The 25,396-nt window shown below is 32.4% G+C and overlaps 5 protein-coding genes across 5 annotated transcripts; 3 read left to right on the plus strand and 2 right to left on the minus strand.

Moving 5' to 3' along the window:
* Window positions 1-3,850: 3,850 nt before the first annotated feature.
* On the plus strand, window positions 3,851-9,593 carry LOC139869142 (uncharacterized). The gene is made up of 8 exons (XM_071857463.1): window positions 3,851-4,148; window positions 4,245-4,337; window positions 4,427-5,782; window positions 5,980-6,314; window positions 6,737-7,978; window positions 8,050-8,515; window positions 9,424-9,488; window positions 9,573-9,593. The coding sequence occupies exons 1-8, from the start codon at window positions 3,851-3,853 to the stop codon at window positions 9,591-9,593; spliced, it is 3,876 nt and encodes a 1,291-aa protein (XP_071713564.1).
* Window positions 9,594-12,638: 3,045 nt separating this feature from the next.
* On the plus strand, window positions 12,639-13,782 carry LOC139869143 (uncharacterized). Its single transcript, XM_071857464.1, has 5 exons — window positions 12,639-12,782; window positions 12,863-13,133; window positions 13,208-13,304; window positions 13,398-13,610; window positions 13,692-13,782. The coding sequence occupies exons 1-5, from the start codon at window positions 12,639-12,641 to the stop codon at window positions 13,780-13,782; spliced, it is 816 nt and encodes a 271-aa protein (XP_071713565.1).
* Window positions 13,783-15,423: 1,641 nt separating this feature from the next.
* LOC139869144 (uncharacterized) lies at window positions 15,424-18,169 on the plus strand. Its single transcript, XM_071857465.1, has 3 exons — window positions 15,424-15,780; window positions 17,459-17,710; window positions 17,876-18,169. The coding sequence occupies exons 1-3, from the start codon at window positions 15,424-15,426 to the stop codon at window positions 18,167-18,169; spliced, it is 903 nt and encodes a 300-aa protein (XP_071713566.1).
* An 873-nt stretch (window positions 18,170-19,042) lies between these two features.
* On the minus strand, window positions 19,043-20,741 carry LOC139867633 (uncharacterized). Its single transcript, XM_071855997.1, has 2 exons — window positions 20,721-20,741; window positions 19,043-20,171 (listed from the first exon to the last, which is right to left on the minus strand). Exon 2 carries the CDS (start codon window positions 20,166-20,168, stop codon window positions 19,176-19,178), a length of 993 nt encoding a protein of 330 aa, XP_071712098.1. The 5' UTR covers window positions 20,169-20,171; window positions 20,721-20,741; the 3' UTR covers window positions 19,043-19,175.
* A 737-nt stretch (window positions 20,742-21,478) lies between these two features.
* On the minus strand, window positions 21,479-24,541 carry LOC139865975 (spermine synthase-like). Its single transcript, XM_071854097.1, has 10 exons — window positions 24,259-24,541; window positions 23,536-23,580; window positions 23,355-23,431; window positions 23,131-23,253; window positions 22,925-23,029; window positions 22,771-22,843; window positions 22,604-22,675; window positions 22,325-22,520; window positions 22,099-22,228; window positions 21,479-21,636 (listed from the first exon to the last, which is right to left on the minus strand). The coding sequence occupies exons 1-10, from the start codon at window positions 24,395-24,397 to the stop codon at window positions 21,577-21,579; spliced, it is 1,020 nt and encodes a 339-aa protein (XP_071710198.1). The 5' UTR covers window positions 24,398-24,541; the 3' UTR covers window positions 21,479-21,576.
* Window positions 24,542-25,396: the final 855 nt, after the last annotated feature.

Here is a 25,396-nt window from a genome sequence, read left to right on the forward strand (position 1 = left end):
AAATGTATAATACTTTACATTAAGCGTATTTGTCTCAATATATGCTTAATATATTCATCTACTGAATTAAAAGATATTTATCAAATCTCTTATAGATTGTGTTATTGTTACGGGTCTCTGTTGTGAGGTCCACTGTGATTTAAGAAAAACTTTTATTTTTAACGATATTCGGAATAAATAGTAGTGTAATCTACAAGTGAGAACAAAGTGTCAATTAACATGAATTAGACAAAAGTAGTAGAGAATCCTGCTTAATTTTCAATGCATGCTTTACAATATTTTTCCCCGTGATTCTTGATAAGTTAATTATTTAACTATCATAATATTTAATGTAAGAAAATGTTTTCAATATAATAGAATTTTTATTATTAAAATGTTTTGTTAAAAGAACGTAATTTTGATATAAAACGTTTCGATATTATTAAATATATTTTAATAGGTAACAAAAAGATGATTTATAGAAGCAAATGACCAAAACACTCAAATGATTAAGTTATACTTCGGGTAATATAGTTTATCATTGATTAAGTCTAATTATTGATAAATGTACACGTCGCAAAACGTAATGTACGTGTTTTCTAAGCGTACGAAAGGACGTTCGAGAAACCGAAAACGGGACATAAGTTGAGCGTTAACGTACAAAACAACGGAGCTAAAGTTACAAGTCAACCATGCACGAGAATATAATATGATATATAATTAATTAATATAAATTATATATATTAAATATAAAATAATATGTCGACAAACAAGAAAACAAATCAGGTGTGAGCTGGCTCAGGGAGCTCCACGATTGCGGAGCTGTAAGGCATAAAAGCTCCACGATTGCGGAGCAGTCAAAATCAAAAATGCACTATAAAAAGGCCAGTTTGTTCGGCGAGTTACACATCTATCTGCTCTCTATATATATTTATATTATTATTATTATTATTATTATTATTATTATTATTATTATTATTATTATTATTATTATTATTATTATTAAGATTAATATTATTATTAATCTTATAGTTAGTAGTATTATTATTAGTATTATTATACATAAAATACTACGACAAGGTCATGAGCGAGTTGTTTTCAAAAACGGGTTTTCGAGCGGGATAGAGCTAAGGAAACTATGGGTTATAGCTATGGAGGTTATGGGTAATGTTCGTGGGTATTGTTCGCAAACCAAACCTAGTGTTTATCATCTCCGTTGCGTCTTTATACTTTCCCGCAATATTGAATCACAATATTGATACGTGAGCATTCATATCTTATCTTTTATATATTAATAGTGTATCCATGTCTAGTGCTCGAGTATATATGATTATGCATGCTTGTATGCTTAATTTCATCGTTAAATAGTTTATGATGAATCACAAATTTAATACATATGCTACTGATATAGTATATGATATGCATGTCGTTGGAAAGCTATCGAAAAGAAATCGTGTGATTTCGATGAACGGATTAAAAGCTATGGTCAACTGAATTATGATTGACGTTATTTGAAATTGTGTTTGAAACTGTAAATTAATATTTAAATAACTTGTCTATGAGATTGATATATGGGATTTTTATATATTACTAATCGAGTAAATGAATTTCTATATAAGGCACGTTTTGTTTTGTTGATCAATTGTCAAAGTTGACTGTCTTATCATGTTTTAAAGCTTTATAAACACTATAATCTGATTTTACAAGTATTAGAAAACTATGTGAAATAATAAAACATGTTCGATTGCCATGATAATTCAAATATAATATAGCTCCTGAAATAAATAATATTTTGAGTTTGATAAACTATAAATTCGTTCAATTATCAAGACTTATACTATGTTAATAAACATGTATAGATTTAAAGATCATATTGGGTCAGGTTGACTTTTGAGATGACTTTTGTTAACTTTTATATGTCGGTCTCGAGCATTAGGATTGTGATACACTAGGACCAGACCTAGCTTGTTAGACATGTATTGACCAACATATGTTCTCTAGGTTGAGATCTACGGTTATTTTGCATTCCGAGTTTCGGTCACATTTCGGTGAATGACCTTATGTGCTGCTAAGGTGAGTTTCATTTGCTCCCTTTTTAAATGCTTTTGCAATCTATATTTTTGGGCTGAGAATACATGCACTTTATTTTAAACGCAATGGATACAAGTACATACTAAATTATACACTGAGTTTGAACCGAAAATCCCTTAGCTTTGGTAACTAGTAGCTGCCGGTTATACGAACTGGTGGGAGTGAATAGTTGCATATGGATCCATAGGGCTTGACATCCCCGTCTGTTCCAGGTATAGAAACCCTAGCCTGAACTATAAAATAGACGTATGCTATTTGAGGTTAATACACGTTGGATTGCGTGTATTGCACATGTTGGTTGCATGTATGTTAAAACAGGGGTACTTATAATAACGTTAAAGTTTAGTTACCAGGGTGCTCAATTTTATAGAATATTTTGATAAACGTTTCTGGATGAAACAACTGAAATCTTATGATCCACCTTTATATACAGATTATGCGCAACATTAAAACTATGAACTCACCAACCTTTGTGTTGACACGTTTAAGCATGTTTATTCCCAGGTTCCTAGAAGTCTTCCACTGTTTGCTTATACATTATACAAGCTATGTACATGGAGTCATAGATGCTTTATTCGAGAAAACTTTGCATTCACAAAATCATCACCATGTATCTTATTTTGACTGCATTGACAACGGATGTATTATGGTAAACTATTATTTACGGTGATTGTCTATATGTAGAAATCATCAGATGTTGAAAAGATTGAAATTTGATATTCAATTATGGTGTGCCTTTTCAAAAGAATGCAATGTTTATAAAACGTATCATGTAGAGGTCAGTATCTCACTGTGAAATCGATGAATGATGTATTCGTCCAAAGGGATTTGGACCGATCATCACATATTGTATAATATTTGTAAACGCTAGATGCCATGTAATAAAGTATATGTTAGTGTATATAAGTTACTAATATTAGAAATCTTTGGTTTACATAAATAGCTTACTAATATGTCCTTTTATAACCTCAAATTAGACTACAACGAAGCACTAATTATTAAAACATTAATAAATGATGAAACAAATTGTATCACATGTATATATGACAACATTATCAATTGAAAAACCTAACATGACAACTCATTTGACACAAACAAATACGATTTTTTACCATAAAATATTTATACAAATTATATAATAAACAAAACACACAAATTTAATATAAAATAAAAAGGCCCAAAATATCTTCCAAATACTAGATTTTTCTAAGACAAAGGAAAAATAAATATTAAAATGAGTTCCACATCTTCTTTCTTTATATTTAGCAGACTATCTATTTTGTTGTTATCCAAAAAAGTATTGCTTTAACCTTTTCTTCTTTGATATTGACTTCTTCATAATAGGTATCCTATGTTTTCATACTTATTAATTTTGTATGTTTAATTTCTTTTAATTACAACTCTAACTATATGATTTATCTCATGTTTAGTAATTTAAGATGTTTAAGTTCTTAACATTACAACATTAGATGATTTAGTCCCATCCTACAACGTTTTTTTTCCCCTCTCTTTGGTGTCTTGCTTTTTTTTTTTTGCTATAATTACTGATCTTACAGCAATTTTTTTTATTTTTTTATTTGTTGATGTTTAATTTCTTTTAATTACAACATTAACTTCTTTTGATTACAATAGTAACGTTACAACATTGGGTTTTTTTTTTTTTTTTTTGTGGGAGTGTTTCCTGTATTTTGGTAAAATAGATATGACTAATAAAACCATGTTAATATTATTAGGGTCTTCTTTCTTAACTAAGATCTTATTGGCAAGTGTTGACACAGGTATGACTGACGATAACTTATCTAAGGATATTCTTCCTTTTTTAACTTCGTCGAAAAGACGTAAAGTGTGCCGTACAAAACGTTCAGCTGATGTATCTTCCTCGAATAATATGATTACAAACATTGGAGTTCCTTCTAATGTCATGAATATATTGTCGCGGAAATCAGATTCATCTATGTCAGCTAAAAGACGTTCATTGCAACGCCAAAATTTATCATCATATCCTTCTTACACTCTACCCATAAATGAATCTTCTATGTTTAGTAACCTACAAGGATGTTCACAATCGATTCACCAAAGTTAGTCTCTTAACTTATTTACATTTGTTACTTACATAGTTAAATTTCTTACTATTAATTTTAGTTTTTTTATTTTTTTTCCCTTCATAAATGTAGGTCATTCAGGTGATGAACAATATAGTAATAGTACCAGCCAATCAAGTCCACCAATCTTTACTAATATAATATACTCTGCTAATATTTATGATGGTATATTTCTGCGTAACTATATATATCATCCGTCATTTTTAATCTCGATTTGTTATACGTATAATAATATGCTCTTTATTTTATGTCAGGGATGACTCCATTCTATCAGCATTTGGGCCGTTGTGATAACGTTTGTATTCATTGTGGTGCATTTTTTTGGCTTCAAGAAACACTAACGCATACATTCTCAGATCATCGCATTCATTACCATCAATGTTGTGCTGATGGTCGTGTGGTTATTCCTTCACCTAAAGATCCACCCATTTTGATGAAAGATTTGTTACAAGATGGCCACTTTATGACGAATATTCGAGCATATAATCAAATGTTTAGTATGACATCTCTTGGAGCACACATTGATGAAACTATTAACAATCGAGGTGGCCCGTATGTTTTTAAAATATCTGGTCAAATATATCACTGGATAGGTTCACTTTGTCCAGAGGATGGAGAGCTACCTAAATTTTTACAACTTTATATATATGATACAGAATATGAGGTAACTAATAGGATGGCTCATTTTGGTGGACATGAAGGCAGAAAGTTATCAGCTGATATAGTTGTAAAATTGATAGAAATGCTTGACACTCACAATGAATTAGTGAAATTGTTTAGAACTGCAAAAGATAAATTATTAGACAATGACGTTCCAACATTTCGTATCAGGTTATTTAGCAATTCCGAATTGCGCCAATATGATCTACCAACATCACACTCGATCGATGCTATAGTATTTGATAGTGGGCCGAAAAGTGTTGGTGATTATAATATTATAATTGAGCAAAGAGGTAGATTTCCTCAAAGGGTAAACAAACTTCATCCACACTATATGTCTCTTCAATATCCACTGGCGTTTGTCTATGGCGAACAAGGTTTCGATCCGTCAATGACTCTAATAGATCGTTCTACAAATAATAAAAGAAAAAGGGGAAAAGTTACCATGAATATGTACTATAGTTATCAACTACATAGTAGAATAGGTGTTTATGATTTATTACTTAGAACAGGAAAGTTGTTTCAGCAATATGTGGTTACAGCATATTGTAGTATAGAATTAAGTAGAATAGATTATATAAGAAAAAAGCAGGAGGATATAAGAAATGATTACTTAGCTGGTATATATGATGGTATTAACAGAGGCGATCAAAATGGATTAGATATTGGTTCGAGATTGATACTTCCTGCATCATTTACAGGTGGTCCAATATATATGTATAGCCATTATTTGGACGCACTTGCTATATCTCAAACTCACGGAAATCCAAAATTTTTCATCACGTTCACCTGCAATTCCAAATGGCCAGAAATTCAGTCTTTTTTGTCTCCTTTTCCACATTTAACACCAACAGATCGGCCTGATATTGTTGTTCGAATATATCAGCAAAAGCTTAAACAATTTCTTGCCCTTATTAAAGAAGATGAGCCTTTCGGTCACGTAAAAGCAGGTATTTTTTTTTTAATATCTTATTTGTTACACATGTGGAAATTCTAAAATATAAGGACTAATTTATTTATCATTAATGTAATGTGTTTTGGAACCAATATTAAACTATAATATCAAGAAAATATTTAACTCTTATTATTTGTAATATACATTTATTTGCTTTTTATTACATCTAACCTTCAACTTATTTATACGCAGTTCTTTATACAGTTGAGTTTCAAAAAAGAGGCCTTCCTCATTGCCATACACTAATATGGACCGATTTACCATTGGCAAATGTTTCTCCAAATGATATTGACAGGTATACATCTGCAGAAATACCTGATCCACAAATTGATCCTTGGGGTTATAAAGTTGTATCAGACTTGATGATTCATGGTCCATGTGGTCTAGACAAACCAGATGCACCATGTATGAAAGAATCCAACTCCTCTGTAACGGAACTAAAATGTTCTAAAAAATTCCCAAAAACTTTTAATCCAGAAACTTTTTCGATAAAGAAGGATACGCTCATTATCGAAGGCGTAATACTGGTATAAATGTCAATAAATCTAGAACCATTCTTGACAACAGCTATGTAGTACCATATAATCGCCAATTATGCCTATTCTTCAATGCCCATATTAATATTGAATTTTGTGGATGGACAATGCTTATCAAGTATTTATTCAAATACATCTCAAAGGGCACAGATCGAGTTATTGCCCAAATAAGTAAACATATTTCTGAATCTTCTTCAGCTTCAACTTCTTCCAGACCAATAATAGATGAAATTAAGAATTTTATTGACGCAAGATTTATATGTCCTTTCGAAGCATGCTGGCGCATATTTAACTTCCCTAATCACAATAGGGAACCCGCGGTCTTAACACTTGCAGTACACTTAGAAAACTTCCAATCAATAACTTTTTGCGTAAAAGAATCGTTGAAATCAATAGCTAATAATCCTTGAAAGAAGAAAACTACTTTAACAGAGTGGTTAACATATAATAAAGATTCATCAGATGGTCACCACCTTACTTACAAAGAATTTCCTTCACAATTTGTTTGGTATGCCTCCGACAAATTTTGGAGCCGTAGACGCAGATATAATGATACAGTTATTGGAAGGTTATCATATGTGCATCCTGCAGCTGGCGAGCTATTCTATTTAAGAATGTTATTATGTCATCAACACGGTTGTACTTCATTTCTCGATATTAAAACTGTAAATGGCAGAATATGTGGAAGTTATAGAACTGCATGTGAAATGTTAGCTTTACTAGGTAATGATCGTGAATGGGATATTGCCCTTGAAGAAGCTATTGTTTCCGGTACATCTTCACAAATACGTAATATATTTTCAAACATACTTATGTATTGTGATGTCACAAACCCCGCAAAGCTTTTTAAAACCCACTGGAAATCAGTGTCAGACGACATTCCACTTAAAATAGCTTCCAATTTGGGAATTGAAAAATTGCACATAAATGATCCGGAGCTGCAATCGTATGTTTTATACGAATTAGAAATCCTATTAATTCCTTTTTCAAAATCAGTTACCGACTTCGGTCTACCACCAATTCCAAGAGAATTACTAGCAGACCTACAAAATAGGCTAATCATGGAAGAAAAAAATTATGATTGCAATGTCTTGATTGCTGACTTGAAAAACATGTTGCCCAAAATGAATGTCAAACAAAGAGAAATTTACGATTTGGTGCTACATGCTTCTGATAATAATCTACAAGAATTATTATTCATATACGGACATGGAGGAACAGGTAAAACATTTCTTTGGAAATCAATTATCACGTCTATCAGATCACAAGGACAAATTGTTCTTGCAGTCGCCTCCTCCGGCATAGCTTCTCTACTCTTACCTTCAGGCCAAACAGCACATTCCCGATTTAAAATTCCTATTGTTTTAACTGACGAGTCTATGTGCAATATAAAGAAAAAAACACATCTCAGTTCTTTACTGTTACAAACTAGCCTCATCGTATGGGATGAAGCGCCTATGAATGACCGACGTTGTTTTGAAACACTTGATCGAACTTTACGAGATATAATGAATAATAATGAGACTCCATTTGGTGGAAAGCTGATAATTTTCGGGGGCGATTTCAGACAAACATTGCCTATGAAAAGAAATGCATCAAAAGAGGAAACAATCAACAGCTCCATTGTTAACTCATATTTATGGCCCTACTTTAAGGTATATGTTTTAACAGAAAATATGCGATTAAATAAGCCTGGATTGAATGACGAAGAGAAAAAAAAATACAGGCATTTTCATCTTGGATATTAAACATAGGAAATGGAAATCTAGGCATCCCAGATGAAGAAGATCCTTCAAGCACATCCTGGATAAATATTCCCCCCGAATATTGTATCAAAGATAACGAAAATGGAATGTCTAATCTTATATCATTCATATACAATGATGTTTTATTACAAAATCCAACTGCATCACTCTTGCAACAACAAATGATTGTATGCCCTAAAAATAGTGATGCAGATGAGATTAACGATTCTATCTTATGTATGGTTAGACGTGAGCAGACAACCTACCTTAGTTCAGATTTGGCAACTCCACGAGCTAATGATGGAGGTGAAACTGAATTACTATACCCTATCGATTACCTAAATAACTTAAATTATCCATCTTTACCTCCTCATATACTTCAGCTAAAAGTTGGAGCTCCAGTAATCCTGTTAAGAAATATCAACCTCGCAGGTGGCTTATGCAATGGTACTCGAATGATTATCGTTCAAATGCATACAAAAGTTAAACAAGCAGAAATAATTACAGGAACGAGAGTTGGAGAAAAAGTATATATTTCAAGAATAAATCTGATTTATAAAGATCCAGTCCTACTGTTTGAACTAAAGAGAAAACAATTTCCAATCAAGTTATCATACGCCATGACAATAAACAAAAGCCAAAGCCAATCTTTAAACAAAATTGGCATCTATCTTCCAAACTCTGTCTTTGGCCATGGCCAATTATATGTAGCCCTTTCAAGATCAACATCCCCTCAAGGCCTAAAACTATTGATAAAGCAACAACAAAACAGAGAAGAATACTCTACAAAAAATGTGGTCTACACAGATTTTCTCCAGAAGATTAAAGAATTCCAGGTTTGAAACCATTTTATCCCTCCTAATAAAGTATCTGATATATATACACTTTCATATGATTGTTCATACCAACTAATTATGAATATTGATATACTAGATCTTATACCATTAATTTTTTTTAACAATTTTAGTTCTATCCTATTTCATTTTATTTTTTATTTTTTATTTTTTTGCCCACTTCAGTTATATAATGTTTCCTTCTATGGTTTTAACTTCGGATACCATAATTTCAGGATATGTTACCAACACATAGAATAAACAACCATATGGAATCACTGTTGAACACTCCTGATGGACAACATTAGCCTACTAATATACGAAGTTAGAGGTAGTGAAATATATATTAATCTCATCTAGAGGTAGTGAAATATATATTAATCTCATCTTTGTTACTCCTACTTGCCTTCATTCGAGTACATTGTTATTTTATAAGTATTATACTTTTACTACATGTTTCAAATATACTTACATAACATGCTAAATAATTTTTCGCTTTTGATTTTAATTTTCTGCTACCAGCTGCAGCATTGGAAGCTGGCCCAAATTCCCTCAGGTTACTTAAGGAATACATGGATTATATTCAGGTAATTTGCCAACATATATCATACATTTAGATACAGGCTATACATTTTGTTAGATAAATATGACTCATTAGTTCATGTATACAGCTGCAAATGGTAGAAACCTGAATGTGGTAATATTAAATTCGTCATTCTAGAAGTAGGCCAAATTCGACTTTTTAACTATATATTGTAGCATAGTTAGCAAAAAATAGAGTGATATATTTTGCGAATACCCAACTGTAGTTTAGTACATTTTAGTTACATTTAATGACTACAGCTTATATTTTGTATCTTTCTTTCCTTAACAGTCATAAGTACATATTACACTCCTTTTGAAAAACATTAAACAAATTTTCATCAGTTCCTTCACCATATATGTAATGTTGCTTCCTCACTTAGTTATCATATTAATGGCTGAAAATGATATTGGAAATGAAGTATTACATTGGAACAAAAAGTTAACTACTGTTAAATTTGTGCTTAAAAAGGTCAAAAACTCGACAGTAAGAATGTGACCACCTTATATTTTCTACACTTTAGAATTATCAGTGGAAGTCAAGCTAACTAACACCAACATAGATAAATAGAAGTATTACACTAGAACAAAAAGTCAACTGCAGTCAAATTTGTACATAAAAGAGTCAAAATCCTGTGAATAAGGATGCGCAGTATTTAAAACACTAAATTCCACAACTAACTATTGCCTAAAATTATAAAAAAAAAAATATTAATATTTTTTGCTTTAGTTTTTTTTCCCAATTCAGTTATATAATGTTTCCTTTTATGGTTTTAATTTTGGATGCCATAATTTCATGATATGTTACCAACACATAAAAGAAACTACCGTATGGAATCACTGTTGCAACCTCCTGATGAACAACATTAGCCTACTAATACACGAAGTTAGAGATGGTGAAATATATGTTAATCTCATCTTTGTATAGATGAATCATATTTTTGTGTAAATATAGTCCAATATGATATCTGTTATGTAACTTTTATGACTTATAAAATGTAATATTTACGAATTTTATTAGTTCATTCTGTCTTTGGCTTTGATATTTGTTATGACGTTGCTTTTCATTTTCATGGGATCGGTACTTGTTAATATTTTGACTTAACTGTTAACATTCAAATATTGGTAACAGTTTCAGCTGCTCCCATAGTGTCAATTCCATGACTCCCTGAGTAGTATAATGTATCTAATCTAACTCAACTAAATCACAAACTTGATCAATTAGTTAAAGTCAACTGCAGTCAAATTTGTACTTAAAAGAGTCAAAATCCTGTAAATAAGGACGCATAGTATTTAAAAAACTAAATTCCTTAATTAACTATTGCCTAAATTTTTTTCGCAGTAGTGGTTCCTCGATTACAAAAAAAAAAAAAAAAAAAACTAATTTTATTAGTTCATTCAGTCTTTAGCTTTGATATTTGTTATGGCGTTGCTTTTCATTTTCATGGAATCGATATTTGTCACTATTTTGACTTAACTGTTAACATCCAAATGTTGGTAGCAATCATATGTATATATTAGAGTACCTTTTAAAAACTTTAAACAAATTTTTGACAGTTCCTTTATCATCTACGTAGTACTGTTTCCTCAATTAGTTATCACATTAATGGTTGAAAATGATGTCACAAATGAAGTATTACACTAGAACAAAAAGTCAACTCCAGTCAAATTTGTACTTAAAAGATTCAAAATCTCGTGAATAAGAATGTTCAGTATTTAAAAAACTAAATTCCATAACTAACTATTGCCTAAAATTTATTCAAAGTAGTGGTTCCTCGGTTACCAAAAAAAAAAAAAAATTCCTAATTTTATTTGATGTTTCACAACCTTAAATTTTTTACACTTTACGATTATCATGTTTCCGTAGTGTTAAATTTCTTATTTTTCAGCTTCAACAGTTACGAAAAAATTAAAAAAAAAATTAAAAAAAAAATTAATTCCTAATTTTATTTTATCTTTGACAACCTTAAATTTTTTACACTTTACGATTATCATATTTCCATACTATTAAATCGCTTATTTTCAGCTTTAACAACTATGATTTATTTAGTAAGTTATGCTACTTTTCTTATATTTAATGACCTTAATGTGGTCAATACATTAGGCTGTCTAGTTGTAATTATCTCTTCAACAACAACTTTATTCTATATCTACTATAAAGATACTAAAAGCAAAATAAATATTACAAAACTATAATTGTTGTAATTACATTTAAAATTCATATCATGTTTCACCTTTTTCATTGTATCCATTTGCGTATTACTATATGTAGGCATCTTTGTATTACCAAGCCCAAACAATAAAAACTAAAAACACAAAATAAATATGTTAAGATAAAGGCCCAACCCAAAAAAGGGCAGCCCACAAAAAAATCTAGACTTTCAAGGACGATCTCCAGATGTTTTTTTTTTTTAAACCATTATTCTTATATACTCAATTTCAACCGACTTCTACACCAACAACCACTCATCTTCTTCTACTTTAATAAATAAATAAATAAATAAAACTTCAGAAAAAGCAAAAATAAGAAGCACCAAAGGATACCTGGTAAGTTTTCACTTCAATCTTTACTACTACATAAAACAATAAATTTCGTTCTAAAGGTATCATCATCATTGACATAAAACTCTGTTATTGTTTGTGTTTTGTTTACACCTGAGTAAATCCTACCTTTGATTGTTATATCTTTTAGTTTTTGCTTAGGTATATGCCTACCTTTGATTGTTTTTCCAGCCAATAGTACACTTAATTACTTGCTATTGATCACATTTTATACATATATTTATTTGCTCCCACATTATTCCAAGACCTTGAATTGAACATAACATTTGTAATGGTAATTTATAGTGTTCTTTGATTAGGTTGATAAATATATATATTTTTCTGCCGTCTTTTTCCCCTGCCTTTTTCCTCAGCCCATTACACTTTATTATTGACTCATTTTATCCCTAAAGATATATGAATCCTAAAACCATTAACCTTATATCTAAATAGACTTGGAAATCATTGTGGAAAACAAAACAGAATAATCATTTCCTTTATAATAGACAATACTTTATACATATTTATACCTACTCAATTTTATTAAAATATATACGCAAAATACTTACATATTTACCCACTGCCAAGGTACTACTAGGAACTGTCGGTCCAAGATGGTTGTAATAACACCAATCGCAGAACTTGAACCAGATGATACAAGTAAAATTATAGAAGTCAAAGTATACAGAAAATGGATAGCTACAAAGAAAGAAGAAGGTGCTCCAGTTGCACTCTGTTGTATACTCATCGACGCCCAGGTAATTTTAGCATTTTTACATTCATTAAAAGTATATTAATTTTTTTTTACAATATAACTAATTATCAACAAATTCGTCAGGGAAATGGAGTACAGGCAAATATTAGCACCACTGACTCAGCTATATTCGACAAATACATACAAATAAACAAGGCATATAGAATTTCAAAATTTATCTGCGAAAAAATAGAAGATTGGCAGCGAACACTTCCAACAAAGGTCACGTTAACAATTGGAAAATGCGCCGATTTTCAACCAATACCAGCCGATCCATTTCCACACCACTGTTTTCACTTCGTTTCGTATCATGAAATTCGCAACCGAATAAAGGATAAAACTCCCATATTAACTGGTATGCAAAACATATATCAATATTATTTAAAAATCCATATATGATACTAAAAAAACAAAAACAAATTATACCAGATTACATCGGATATGTTCACAACATTGGAAACATACAGCAAACCAACAATCCAAACAGCCATAATTGTTTCAGATTAATCGACATTATCGATCTCGAGTAAGTTTATTGTCTCATTTAAATGTATATAAATATCCAACATTCGTTGCCTTTCATTTCATACTCTGACAATAGGTACTTAATACTTTGCAGGAACAACTACCTTCAACTTATCCTTTGGAACGACCGTGCAACATCCTTTGATGTCAACGAATACAAAAGTCACACAAAACCTGTCCTTATTGTCGTTAGTTCATGTTGGCCAGATATATTCACAGGCACAGGCATAGTTCAACTAAAACCAACTCCAGCTACATACTATTACTTCAATCCCAACACTCCAGAATACCAAGAATTAGTCAACAAGTAAGTACAAAAACATTACCACAAACTTTTGGTCAATTGATTATTATAATTAATAATTAATAACATTTATATTTATAATAGATACAGAGAACTATTTAGCCAAAGACCAATGTTATTAGTTGACAAAAAAAGAAGGAAAATCCACTTGAAGAACAAAAACGCAATAGGATAACTCTACAAGAATTGCAAACCTATGATTTTCAACACAACACGGTAAATAACTGTCTTAAATTCTAATTTCATCAACACCAGCCTTAAAAAACTTATTAAAAATAATAAATAAATTAAAAAAAAAAACAGGTACTACAAACCAATAGATACACTTGCGAGGCAAAAATACAACACATAGAAGGCAACAGATCATGGTTTTACGCAAGTTGTGACAAAGAAAATTGCAACAAAAAAATTGGAGGGAAAATACATGAGCTCCTATGTCCAAGCCATGGAACACCAAAGGAACCCAACTTCAGGTATCTAAATATTATACTAACCCTAAATATGTAACTATTACTTTAACTTACTAAAAATTAACTACCTTCTTCCTCACAGCTACTGTCTGAGAATTATCATATCAGACGACACAGCAACAGCAAGACTAGCCCTATTATGCGACAAAGCCGAAAAACTAATAGGAATCAATTGCAAAAAATGATCCTGGAAATGGGCTACGACGACAAAAACATACTTCCAGATCCAATCAAAGCCCTAGAAGGAACAACTTACATCTTCCAATTCCACTATCAATCACCTACTGAATACATGGTCGATGACATCTTCCACACAACCCACAGCACCAGTTACACACCACCAGCCGCTGAAATTCCACCGCGTACAGACATAGATACACCCTCCCATGCCACACCAAAATCTAAATAATCATTGTTCAACACCTCAGGTAATATTTATAAATATATTTACAAAAAATTTATACTATATCATCATATTAAAAAAACAACAACATTCCTTATGCGCAGGGCAACAAGATCCTACATCCAAGAGGCACAAACAGGGTTGACAACAACACACCAAGACTCTATGACACATCCTTATGCTACTTATTAACTACTGTATATGTAATCTTTTGCACATCCTTAATGATGCCAATGTATAATTACCTACATGTATGTAAATGTATATTTACCTATCTGTAGTAATCTATATGTATACTTATCTACACATTTATATATTTTCACTAAACTCATCAACCAAAACACCACAAAAAAAAATGCCCCAAACTCCGCAGCAACGCGCAGTCCACATCTCTAGTTTTTTTTAAGTATGAGTTAAGCTTTTTTATGACATCATCTCATTAGCCTAATATAAGATTAAAATAGATTATGTCTAAAAGTTGAAGCCACAATCGTTTTAAAATTCTCTAACCCTCTTGATTTTTAGTTCTTATTAAAAATATTAGGATATGGAGTGTCCCTTTGATTCATTTCAATTTGTAAACGAAAATTTGTAAATTTTTTGCAAGTCTATGGTTGCCAGTGTAAAAGAGTAAAGAAAACGAAGTTGATGACACTCGCAACCTGGATCACAAAGTCAACTCACTTACTTTAACATTGACATTTTAGTCATATAAACTAGCCTCCTTCTTTGACCATTTCCATTTCCTGCCCCAAATAATAAACCCGCTATTTTATTTATTTATTTTAAAATTTAAATAAAATAACATCTGAGTTCCATGCAGGCTGCCACGTGTACCCGCACGTCGTCACGTCTCACTAGCCAGCACCATCATCAACACACCAAAAAACTGCTGCAATTTTTATTCACTTTCGAACCAAAAAAAAAAAAAAGAAAACTAAAAATGGTGAAACTAGCGACGGCGCGTGAGAGTAGAATGTACGGCCCGCGACTGGTGCGTAACAGAGCGGAGTATATGAACGCCGGAGTTTACGTGTTTTCAACAATTGTATTGATATGTGGATTTGTGGCGATGCTGACGTGGCAACCGATGTTAGGAATGGTGTTAGTGATGATTGGATTGATTACAACTGTGGTTGTGAATGTACATGATCTGATTGCACATCTCTCCGGAATTGATTATCGGATTGGGCTAATGGAACTTGATATTCAACTTCCGTTTGTTGAAGTTGGGGTTCCGGTTGTTCAGGCCTTGGGTGGGATTCTCTTCTTTTTAGGGATTCTTTTTCTTCTTATTCAGGTATCATAATTTATAAGTAGTAAATTTGATTTTCATATTAAATTTTAATTTGAACTCCGTAATAATAAGAATTTGAGTTGACATGTTAATTGGTTTTGATTTATTAAAATCGTGAGTTGTAATTGTATTGTAATTGTGTATTGATTTTTGTTATTGCTTGATGATGATGCATGTAGTCCATCGATCCGGACAACTGGGCTTCGTCATGGGCTGCCATTAGGTGTCCCTCCAATACCCTAATTCCCTTATTCAAGCAATTAGGCAGACAATCGACACTAGGGTATTTACCCACGGCTCCTCGTAGGATTTTTTTTACCTTACTGCCGATCAGGATCGTCCTATGGCAGGTGGGGGTTAACGCCAATAAATCAAAAGGCCCTCTATTGCACTCAAGTGTGTTTCCGGCCTTCGACGAAAATATGCTTTATTACTTGATCGTCTTAAAAGAACTTTAGATCTCGAATGTACATGTGATGTACACCCATTTAAATATATGTCATTCAAATTCTAACTTAGGCTATCTTTGATTTGGACTTATTGAGCTTAATAAAATGGAGCTTAATATTTAATATGGAATGAAACTTAGTATGAAGAGTGATAGACTAGTGTACTTATTAGATATTAGATAAGCCACGTTTTAATTTAAAAATTTTAATTTAAAAAAAATCAAATAAGTGTGATATTACACTTTGGTCATAACTTTTTAAATTTCAAAAGGTGATTATTAACTGGTTTTACAACTACCACACATGGAGGTTAATTTTGTAACTTTAATTATTCAAATTGAACTTCACACATGTTTAAAAACATGTAAATTTGATTCTACCATTTTCATGAAATCTTACACTTTATTTTAACCTACTTATTGGTCGGAGTTTCATTCCGACAAATCTCTATGTCCATAGAACATTGAGAGGGAGAACTTTCTCTACTCTTGGGGTGTTTGACTGTTTCACTCTTGGTGGAGAAATGATCTCTCTTTATTCTAGGATTAGGGGAAGGATTGTCTACATGTTACCCCCATATAGCCAGCATGTTGTTGTTGTAAGACCAAATAAGAAGAAAAAAAGCGCTAATTATTATTTCAAATGATTGGTTTTCATAGTTATTTGAATTACATAAATAGTTAACTTGCTAGATGATGTATGTGAGGCGATTGAGGTGTACATCAAGTTTAAACTTGTGAGTTTATAAGTCAAGAAGATTAGAAATGCCATCAAAGTTGCTTAGATATGGCAGATGAAATGGGTAGATACATCAGCGCATATCGGTTAGAGATCGATAGGTGTATTTATAGCTATATGTTAGCATGTTATGAAAGATGTAACAACTTGATTCAAGCTATATTGCATTGTGAGGATGGTTGATTTCTTGTATTTTGAATTGTTTTTTTATATTTTGTTTTTGTTTAAGGGGATGTCCTGTTCCATTGGTATTGGAATGGTTTAAGTTGGTTATTTTAATATATGCTTCTCTTTATAAATAAATAAATAAATAAATAAATAAATAAAAAACTTGCTAGAACAGGACAATGGGGGAAAAAAAAATACAAATACACTTGCAATTTATATATCTAGAAAAAACAGTTATGATATTAATACATTATACATATCTTAAAAGATAATGAATGATTTTATTTTGATACTCGGTTTTTGTGTTGATTGTATGCATATTGTAGGGAAATAAAGGATACACACATAACAGGCTTGAGGTGCATGCATTGAACATGTTTATCGCTGGTGCTGTGTTATGGGTACTTGGTTCGATCCTAAATTCGTGTCAAATTTATGAGAGAGCTGATGGGCATGTTCAAATCCTGCAACAAAGTGTCCAAATCCCGTTCTTGACCGGAAGCTTCTTGTTCTTGGTGGGTGCCATTCTAAATAGTCGTGAGCAAGCCAGATATTCACATCATGGTCTACATCTATTGGTATGTGCTCTAGTTTTAGTTACCATTTTTTAGTAAAGCTAGAAAATAAAAGTTCACTAAGTGCTGTTAAGGTGAATGCCATTGTGATTCTTTTGGTAACATTGTAGATACTACTCCTTATATTTTATGACTCAAAGTTGAACCGGCTTTTAATGGTGTGTGTAGACAAGGACATGGGTTTGGATGGGACTATTTGCAAGTGTGTTGTTATTAATAGGGGGATTAGCCAATGTGGTTAAAGTTTTCAAGATGCTACAAATGGATGGGCTAAGATTGGAGAAGTTAAGAGGCGGAGCACAAGAGCGGCTTAGTCGAGTACGTGAAGGCCAGACACCATTTCTTAGAGAAGAACGAAGAAGGTGGCCGAGGAATATAGAAGCCTCAACAGAACCAGAACCACCTGAACCACCACCAGAACCAACAACTCCGTACAAGGATGTTCTTGTTGGTAAATCTTGAATATTTGTTTGCCTACTTTCATACTCTTTCCTTCTCTTATTGTAAACTTTGGTTGATTTCCTTCTTAGCGTTGAAATGCAAGCGTCTCGCTTGTCTCTTGATAGTTTACACCACTTAAATTATATGGTTTACCTCTCATTTTACAGTATTTGATACGCAAGCTTTCTATCATTATCTCATGTTATGAAGATACTTATTTTATGTTAGAGGCAAGGTTGCAAAAATCAAGTACTCAGTTGGGATATTTTAGGGAGTAATCGGATGTTGACCAACTTTGACTTTGATTTTGACCGAGCTTCGGTTGATTTTTAACATTTTTCTGAGTAATTCCGAGTTTTGACCGATTTTCCGAGTAATCTCGAGTTTTGGGCGAGTTTGACAAGGTTTGACCGAGTACCTATCGAGTACTCCCCGGGATGCAAGAACCAAGTACTCGCTGAGTGATTTCGACTACTACAGTCTTGAGTAGAGGTAGCAATCTTAACATACAACGGCTATTTTTTCTTATAATGGTAAAACCTTGACACAATTCACTATAATGTTATAACGCCTAGTCAATCACTATACTAAAATGGGTCACAAAATAAACAAGCTAACGTGTAACGACTCAACTAGAAATCGATATCTGTTTCTCGAAGGACTGTGGTTAGCCCGGAAATAGTGACATATCAACAAGTCTGTTCGACAATATTTGAAGAGCTTAGTAACCGTTACGAAAAGTTAACTCGGTTCTCTATAGTAGAAACTCACTCTTTATATTTTTCAAGTATCTCACATAATGAACATGTAACATGTTTAGGAGCTGGATACGCATGGTTCGTGCAATAAACTTAACTGCAAATTATAGGATTATATCACAAAACTACTACGGAGTAATGTTATTTACAATACGAAACTTAATAAATAAAGCTACTGATAAACAAAATCCTTCTGAATTATGAAAATAAGTTTCAGAAAAGTGTAGACCATAATACGTAAAAGTCAAAAACAAGAACCTGACTGCAACTCAATTCCTAGCAGACGCTTGATACGGTTTATTAGACGACTCGCCACCATCTTCCCCTCTTCTCCTTTTCGAGCCACATTGAGCAAGAAATTCGCTTCTAATCTTCTCTTTAAACGCCTTAACAAACCTTTCAGTTTCTAAATCAACCGAGGGGCCACCATTATTATGCAAATTTGTTCTTGAAACAAAAATGTTTGGTCTAGTGGGGTAAGCAGCCGGCTTAGGAAAATTTAGTGGTACAGGCATCTCTGCAGCCAAAAAAGGCTTGTGACAACTGGCGCAAAGTATGGTCTGATTTCGGTACACCTTAATATACTCGTGATGCATCTTGCACCAATGACACACAGTCCAAAAAGTATCAACCCCATGCACGTTTGGAGCCCAAGGCCTGGTTTGAGCATTGGGTTGGGCGTTGGGTTGGGCGTTGGGTTGGGCGTTGGGTTGGGATGGAACTGAAGCCCGAGCTTGACGACACGCCTGCTGCCTTGAAGTTGTTCCATTTGCAGATGCATAGAATCCATTGAAACCAGGGGATGAAAAAGATGATGATGATGTCGAACGTCCAGTTGGAGGTGAAACGTTTTGTTGAAAAACTCTCGCGTTCCTTATTTGATCATAAGCGGATCTTTTAACTTTATCAGATAATAAACTCCATGCCTCTGAAATTATCTTAAAAGCACCATCAGCCCCAACCGATTTATTTTTATCAGGATGAAGCAATAAGGCCAGCTTCTTATACTGTTTTTTGATTGTTTCATCATCATCCGTTGGATTTACATCGAGAACCCCATACCAATCACATACACCGTTTACTTTCTTCTCCGAAGAGATATAAACGTTAAGAGTGATTAACATACGAGATACGCCATCAAGCCCTGGATAAAGATTTTGCGCTTTCAAAGTAAACTTTTTCGCTCCAGCAAAATCTTTATCACCCAACTTTTTTTCTGCGATCGCTTTGGCTCTGATAGCCTCATCTTTATTGCATTCCATTATCTTCAATATATGTTCACAACATTCATTAAACACAAATACCAGAGGTCAATCACAAAAGCAAGAAACATTCATTTTGCATACCCATAAACCAAAAAAATAAAAAATAAATAAAAAAAAAATACATTTGTTCAAACTATCATCAAATCGAAAACTGCCCTGAATACAGCAGCACAGATTGAGTTTTTTTTTTTTCCCGCAATTTTTTTTTGCTGACATGGCAGCCATTTAGAAACTTACTGTTGCGATCGTCAAAATCCATTATAAATGTTATTCGGTTGAAATTTGAATACATATATACCGGACCAATCGATACATTTTTATATAATTTAATCGAATAAAAATGTGTTCTTATCATTAAAATTAATCCAAGTAAGTACATGATTTCATGCCCCAAGGCAACATAAAAATGCAACTATAATAAATATACCAATAATTAAATCATAGAAACCCTAGAATTCAGAAGTAGTTACTTGACGAAATCAAAAAATGAGGAGCAAACTCTTTGGATTAACATTTCATAAGTTAAAAAGGGGGAAATATTTTAATTACCGGTAGAATCGAGACCGATTGATGATGATAATGATGAAATGTAGATTAAATCACAATTATGTATTATCGATGTTCGTAAGTTTTCGGATTTTACAAAATGAGTTTGAAGATAAAAATCAAAAGCCCTAAAATTGAGTAGCCATAGGAGGTTTAGACTGGCATGTGCCAACGTTTGCTTGAACCCTTTTTATTAGGCTTAATAGGGTCATCATAAACCTCTATGTTATGTTATGATAAATTGCATAAGTGGTCCCTATAGTATGTTCATTTTTCTGTTTTCATAAGTAGTCCCAAAAGTGAGGTTTCTGTATATGAATGAAGATCCCTCTCAGGAGTGAATTACTGAAAAACCAATTTCACACTTATTTTATGTTTCGATAGTGAATGAAGGTAAGTTATCTGTTTTCTATGGGGAAACACTTATGGCGAGTTTAGTTTTTGTCATTAATTCGGATGTTTTTGAAGAAAAAAAAAATTCTTTAAATACACAGATGCACGCAAACCACATGTTATTAAGGGCATCACAAGATAGTTTATTATAGTTTCTAGTGCCGTAAAAAGTTAATCTTGCTTAAAAGAATTAATAATCCATTTGGTCAGTTAAGTTATTTGTGTTTAGGACGTTAAGACAGCGAGCCGGGTGGTTGTTGGTGCATTTAGCATTCCACTCGACCCACACTTTTTAGCCGCAAAAGAACAAAAAAAATTCAGAGAAACGAAAACTTGTATAATACCATAAACAATATGTTCATTAGAATAAAAATCGCATACACAGTAATAAATTGTCTAATCGTTCAATATAATTCGAGCCTAAGATGTATAGTCACCCGATATCAATAGCTTATTATTTGGTACTTTAAAGACAGCTCACTTGCTTCTTCACAAACGAAGGTAAGGCGAATGCAGCTTTATGTATCTGTTAAAATTAGAAAACAACAAAGTAAATAAATATGCATAATAAAAATAATAACAGTAGGTATGTAAGTATCAACAACAACAACAACAACAACAACAATACCCAATCCCATTAGAGTGGGGTATGGGGGAGGTGAGATGTAGACAATTCTTCCTCTATCCTAGAATAAAGAGAAATCATTTCTCCACCCCAAGTTAAACACTCACAAGAGCGGAGAAAGTCCTCCCTCTCACTATTCGACGGGTAAAGAGATTGCTTTCAAGGGGACCTCCGGCCATAAAGAATGAAATATATATATATATATATATATATATATATATATATATATATATATATATATATATATAGTAATAATAAATAAGAAAATAAAAAAATAAAATAAACGGAGACGACATGAAAATGGTAGAATCAAATTTTCATAGTTTTATATATATGTATGTAAGTATGTTGTGACATAAGTACCTCGGAGTTGTAGAAACTTGGTTCGCTCTGATTCTCGAGTGCTCCCTCGAATTTTTCAATAGGATTTACAGGATTTCTAAAATCGACAGGTGGGCCTTCGGTTGAGCACAAAATAAATCCAATTACACCACTGCAGAACAAGATTGTAACAATGTGTAATTTTAGTGATTTTGACAGCTTATTTGACATTTGTTTGCAGATAATTTTAAAAAGTGTGAAATTGTACCTAGGATACGTGGGGACACTAGCCCAAGCGTAGTGAACGGAACCCTTAAATACATCACGACAAGCAGAAAGCATATCGTTAATTAGATGAGTGTGCAGCCACATACTCTCTGCCATGTTACATAGAACACCACCGGGCCGTAATGCATTTGCTATCATCTCAAAGAATGGTCTTTCAACTAGCTCTTGAGCAGGACCTAAAAAAACCACAAATTATGTGAAAAAATGATACATTTGCAGAAGAAAAAAAACGAGAGATATTTTAAAGTTTCGAACTTACCTACAGGATCCGACGAATCTACAATAACAGCATCGTACTTTCCTTTTGGCACACGGCGTATGAACTCAAGAGCTGTCAACATTTAAAAAAAAAAGAAGAAAAACTACTTTACCACGATTCGTGCTTTAATAAAAAGCGAGTAATAATCATGTTAATAAGAGATTTACCATCTTCAACTTGGAGATGAACGCGAGGATCCTCGAAGCCAACAGCTAAATCAGGAAAAAACTTTTTAGCAACCTGCAAAAAAAAAAGGGTAACAAAATCAATGTCATTTATGACCAAAATTTATAACAAGTATACATATGAAGCAGAACATACATCTATAACCATTTGATCAATCTCACATATGTCGATATTCTCTACTGTCGGGTGGCGAGCAACTTCCCTAAGAACTCCACCATCACCACCACCCACAACCAGAACCTGCAGTTAGCCCATAACATGATAATTAACTTTCAAAAATAATAATAATTAAAAAAAGGATGTTGCGAATATGCAATGTATTATATTAGTCAAAAAGTTACATTTTTTGGTGATTTGATGGAACAAAGGGGAAGGTGTGATATCATCTCCTGATATGCAAACTCGTCTCGCTCGGTTAATTGAAGGATGCCATCAAGAACCAACACTTTTCCATATGTTGCAGACTGTAAAATTAACCAACTCAGCATAATTGCATGACGATTAAAATTGATCGAATTCTTCAAACAAAAGCGAGTACTAGGGGCCGAGGTCAGATTGATTTTACCTCAAAAACTAGGACCTCTTGGTAGTCTGATCTTTCTTTAAACAAAATCTCTTGTACTTCTAATGAATGTGCTTCTCCTGCAATCGAATAGTAAAATTTTATACATCATGTTTTTTATAAGGAAAATAATTAAACATGGACACTAATGGCTCAATGATGTTGATCACGAATATAAATTTACCTGGCCACATAGGGTTGTTGAAGTACATTTTTTTGTCATCGTTATCTGCATTTAGAATATGATCAAATCAAATCAAATTATTATAATATATTAATCATCAAAAGCCTTATCTTAACCACTTGTTTGGCAGGGTGCTAACAACTTAGCATACATGATCATCATAACAATAGCAAGTTACAAAGGTTTATTTATATAAATTGTAAATATATACATGATAATGTTATACATGATAAACCCCGTGAATATTATTGCATTATTGACATCATATTTATAGTGTTACAAATGGAACCTCTAGAAAACCCTAACGGACCCAAGCCCACATATTGAACTTGGACCTAATCATATCATCTAATCTAACAGATAAAAGGGTAAACAGATAAGGTTTTCTCACACCTCTGTAAAGTGCATTATTTTTATTCAAAATTTACTTAGATGTACACGGGGGTTACTCGGTGACCTTTCGACCGTTTGTCCCGGAAGGGGAGTATATAAAATGAGCAATGTCTAAACTTGTGCTTAACCGTATATTGTTATAAATCTAATTGTCTACTCATCTTAGCTTTTGAGAGTTAGTTCTACATTTCAATTCCACTTATTAGTTCTACATTTCAATTCCACTTATTTTCACCCTTACATTCCCCAATTAATTACATATGTACCAATTAGATTTTGAGGCAAATATTTTAGGCATATGAATATAAACATAATGAAAAATATACTAACCACGTTCAGTAAACCATCCCGAAACAACGGTTGCATGACAATTGCCTTCAAGTTCAGCATCAGGGGAGTACGCTTGCGCTTTCAAGCAACAAGGAGGAATAGTAGCCTCAACAATCTTGTTGTTCTCACTTCGATCCATTTTCGTTCTCTAAACAACAATATGAACCTGTTAACTATAGAAATCAACATTCAACATATACTTAAAGAAATAGTAACAAAAAAGGAACAAGAATCATGAACAGTCAATAAAGTAACATATGAAATGATTGTCCGACTCATAAAAGAAGGTTGGTTTGAGACTAATCTTTACAGCACATATATACTTTTAATTTGCAATCATCAACTTCTGGCGAAAACTTGGTATTAAAACATAATTAGACATGCCCTTAGTGTCCTTATAGCAACGGTTTACGTTACCTGATATAAACAATAATTGATTAATGGTACTAGTTAACAATTAACAAAATCCATTTATTTATAAATAAGTATTTTTCTAAACTTAGCTTTTAGACTTATCGTTAAAACGAACAAAAGTAATGTATATGTGGTCAATGAACAAAAGTAATGTATATGTGGTCAATGAATGCTACTCAATCACACATTACTTTTATGTGTGTTAACGTCAATCTTAAATACTACTGTTGATATAAAATTATAGTGTAAAATTAAAATTAAAATCTACAGTGTAATACAGGAACAAATTTGGTAGTGCATAACTTTTTTACTACATATAAGATTATTTTCCGCTCAACAAATTAAGTTTTGTACGTAATTAGTCACCATCTTAATTCTTAAGTAAACACAACCGCGAATTGTGATTATATAAAATAAAAAAACTTGAATAATTGAGCGTATAAATAGTTGTGTTTTCATTGAAATCATAATAACTATCGCCAGAAAAATTATAAACTTGCCAAGTATCTCATCGCCAATCAACATGAAGCATACACTGATACACGTTCGATTATTTATGCTAATTGATCATTGATCCTAATAGTAGTTATAACATTAAAAGTAGTAACAATTAAAGAAAGTGAACAAAAAAAGGTTACAAGAAAGTAAGTGAACGAACATACAAATTAAGACTAACTTTGAACTCACAGTTGGCTGTGCTCTGTTTCTGGTTGCAGAATTTGAG

Source organism: Rutidosis leptorrhynchoides, chromosome 9, assembly GCF_046630445.1.
Source record: "Rutidosis leptorrhynchoides isolate AG116_Rl617_1_P2 chromosome 9, CSIRO_AGI_Rlap_v1, whole genome shotgun sequence".
Classification (NCBI taxonomy): domain Eukaryota; kingdom Viridiplantae; phylum Streptophyta; class Magnoliopsida; order Asterales; family Asteraceae; genus Rutidosis; species Rutidosis leptorrhynchoides.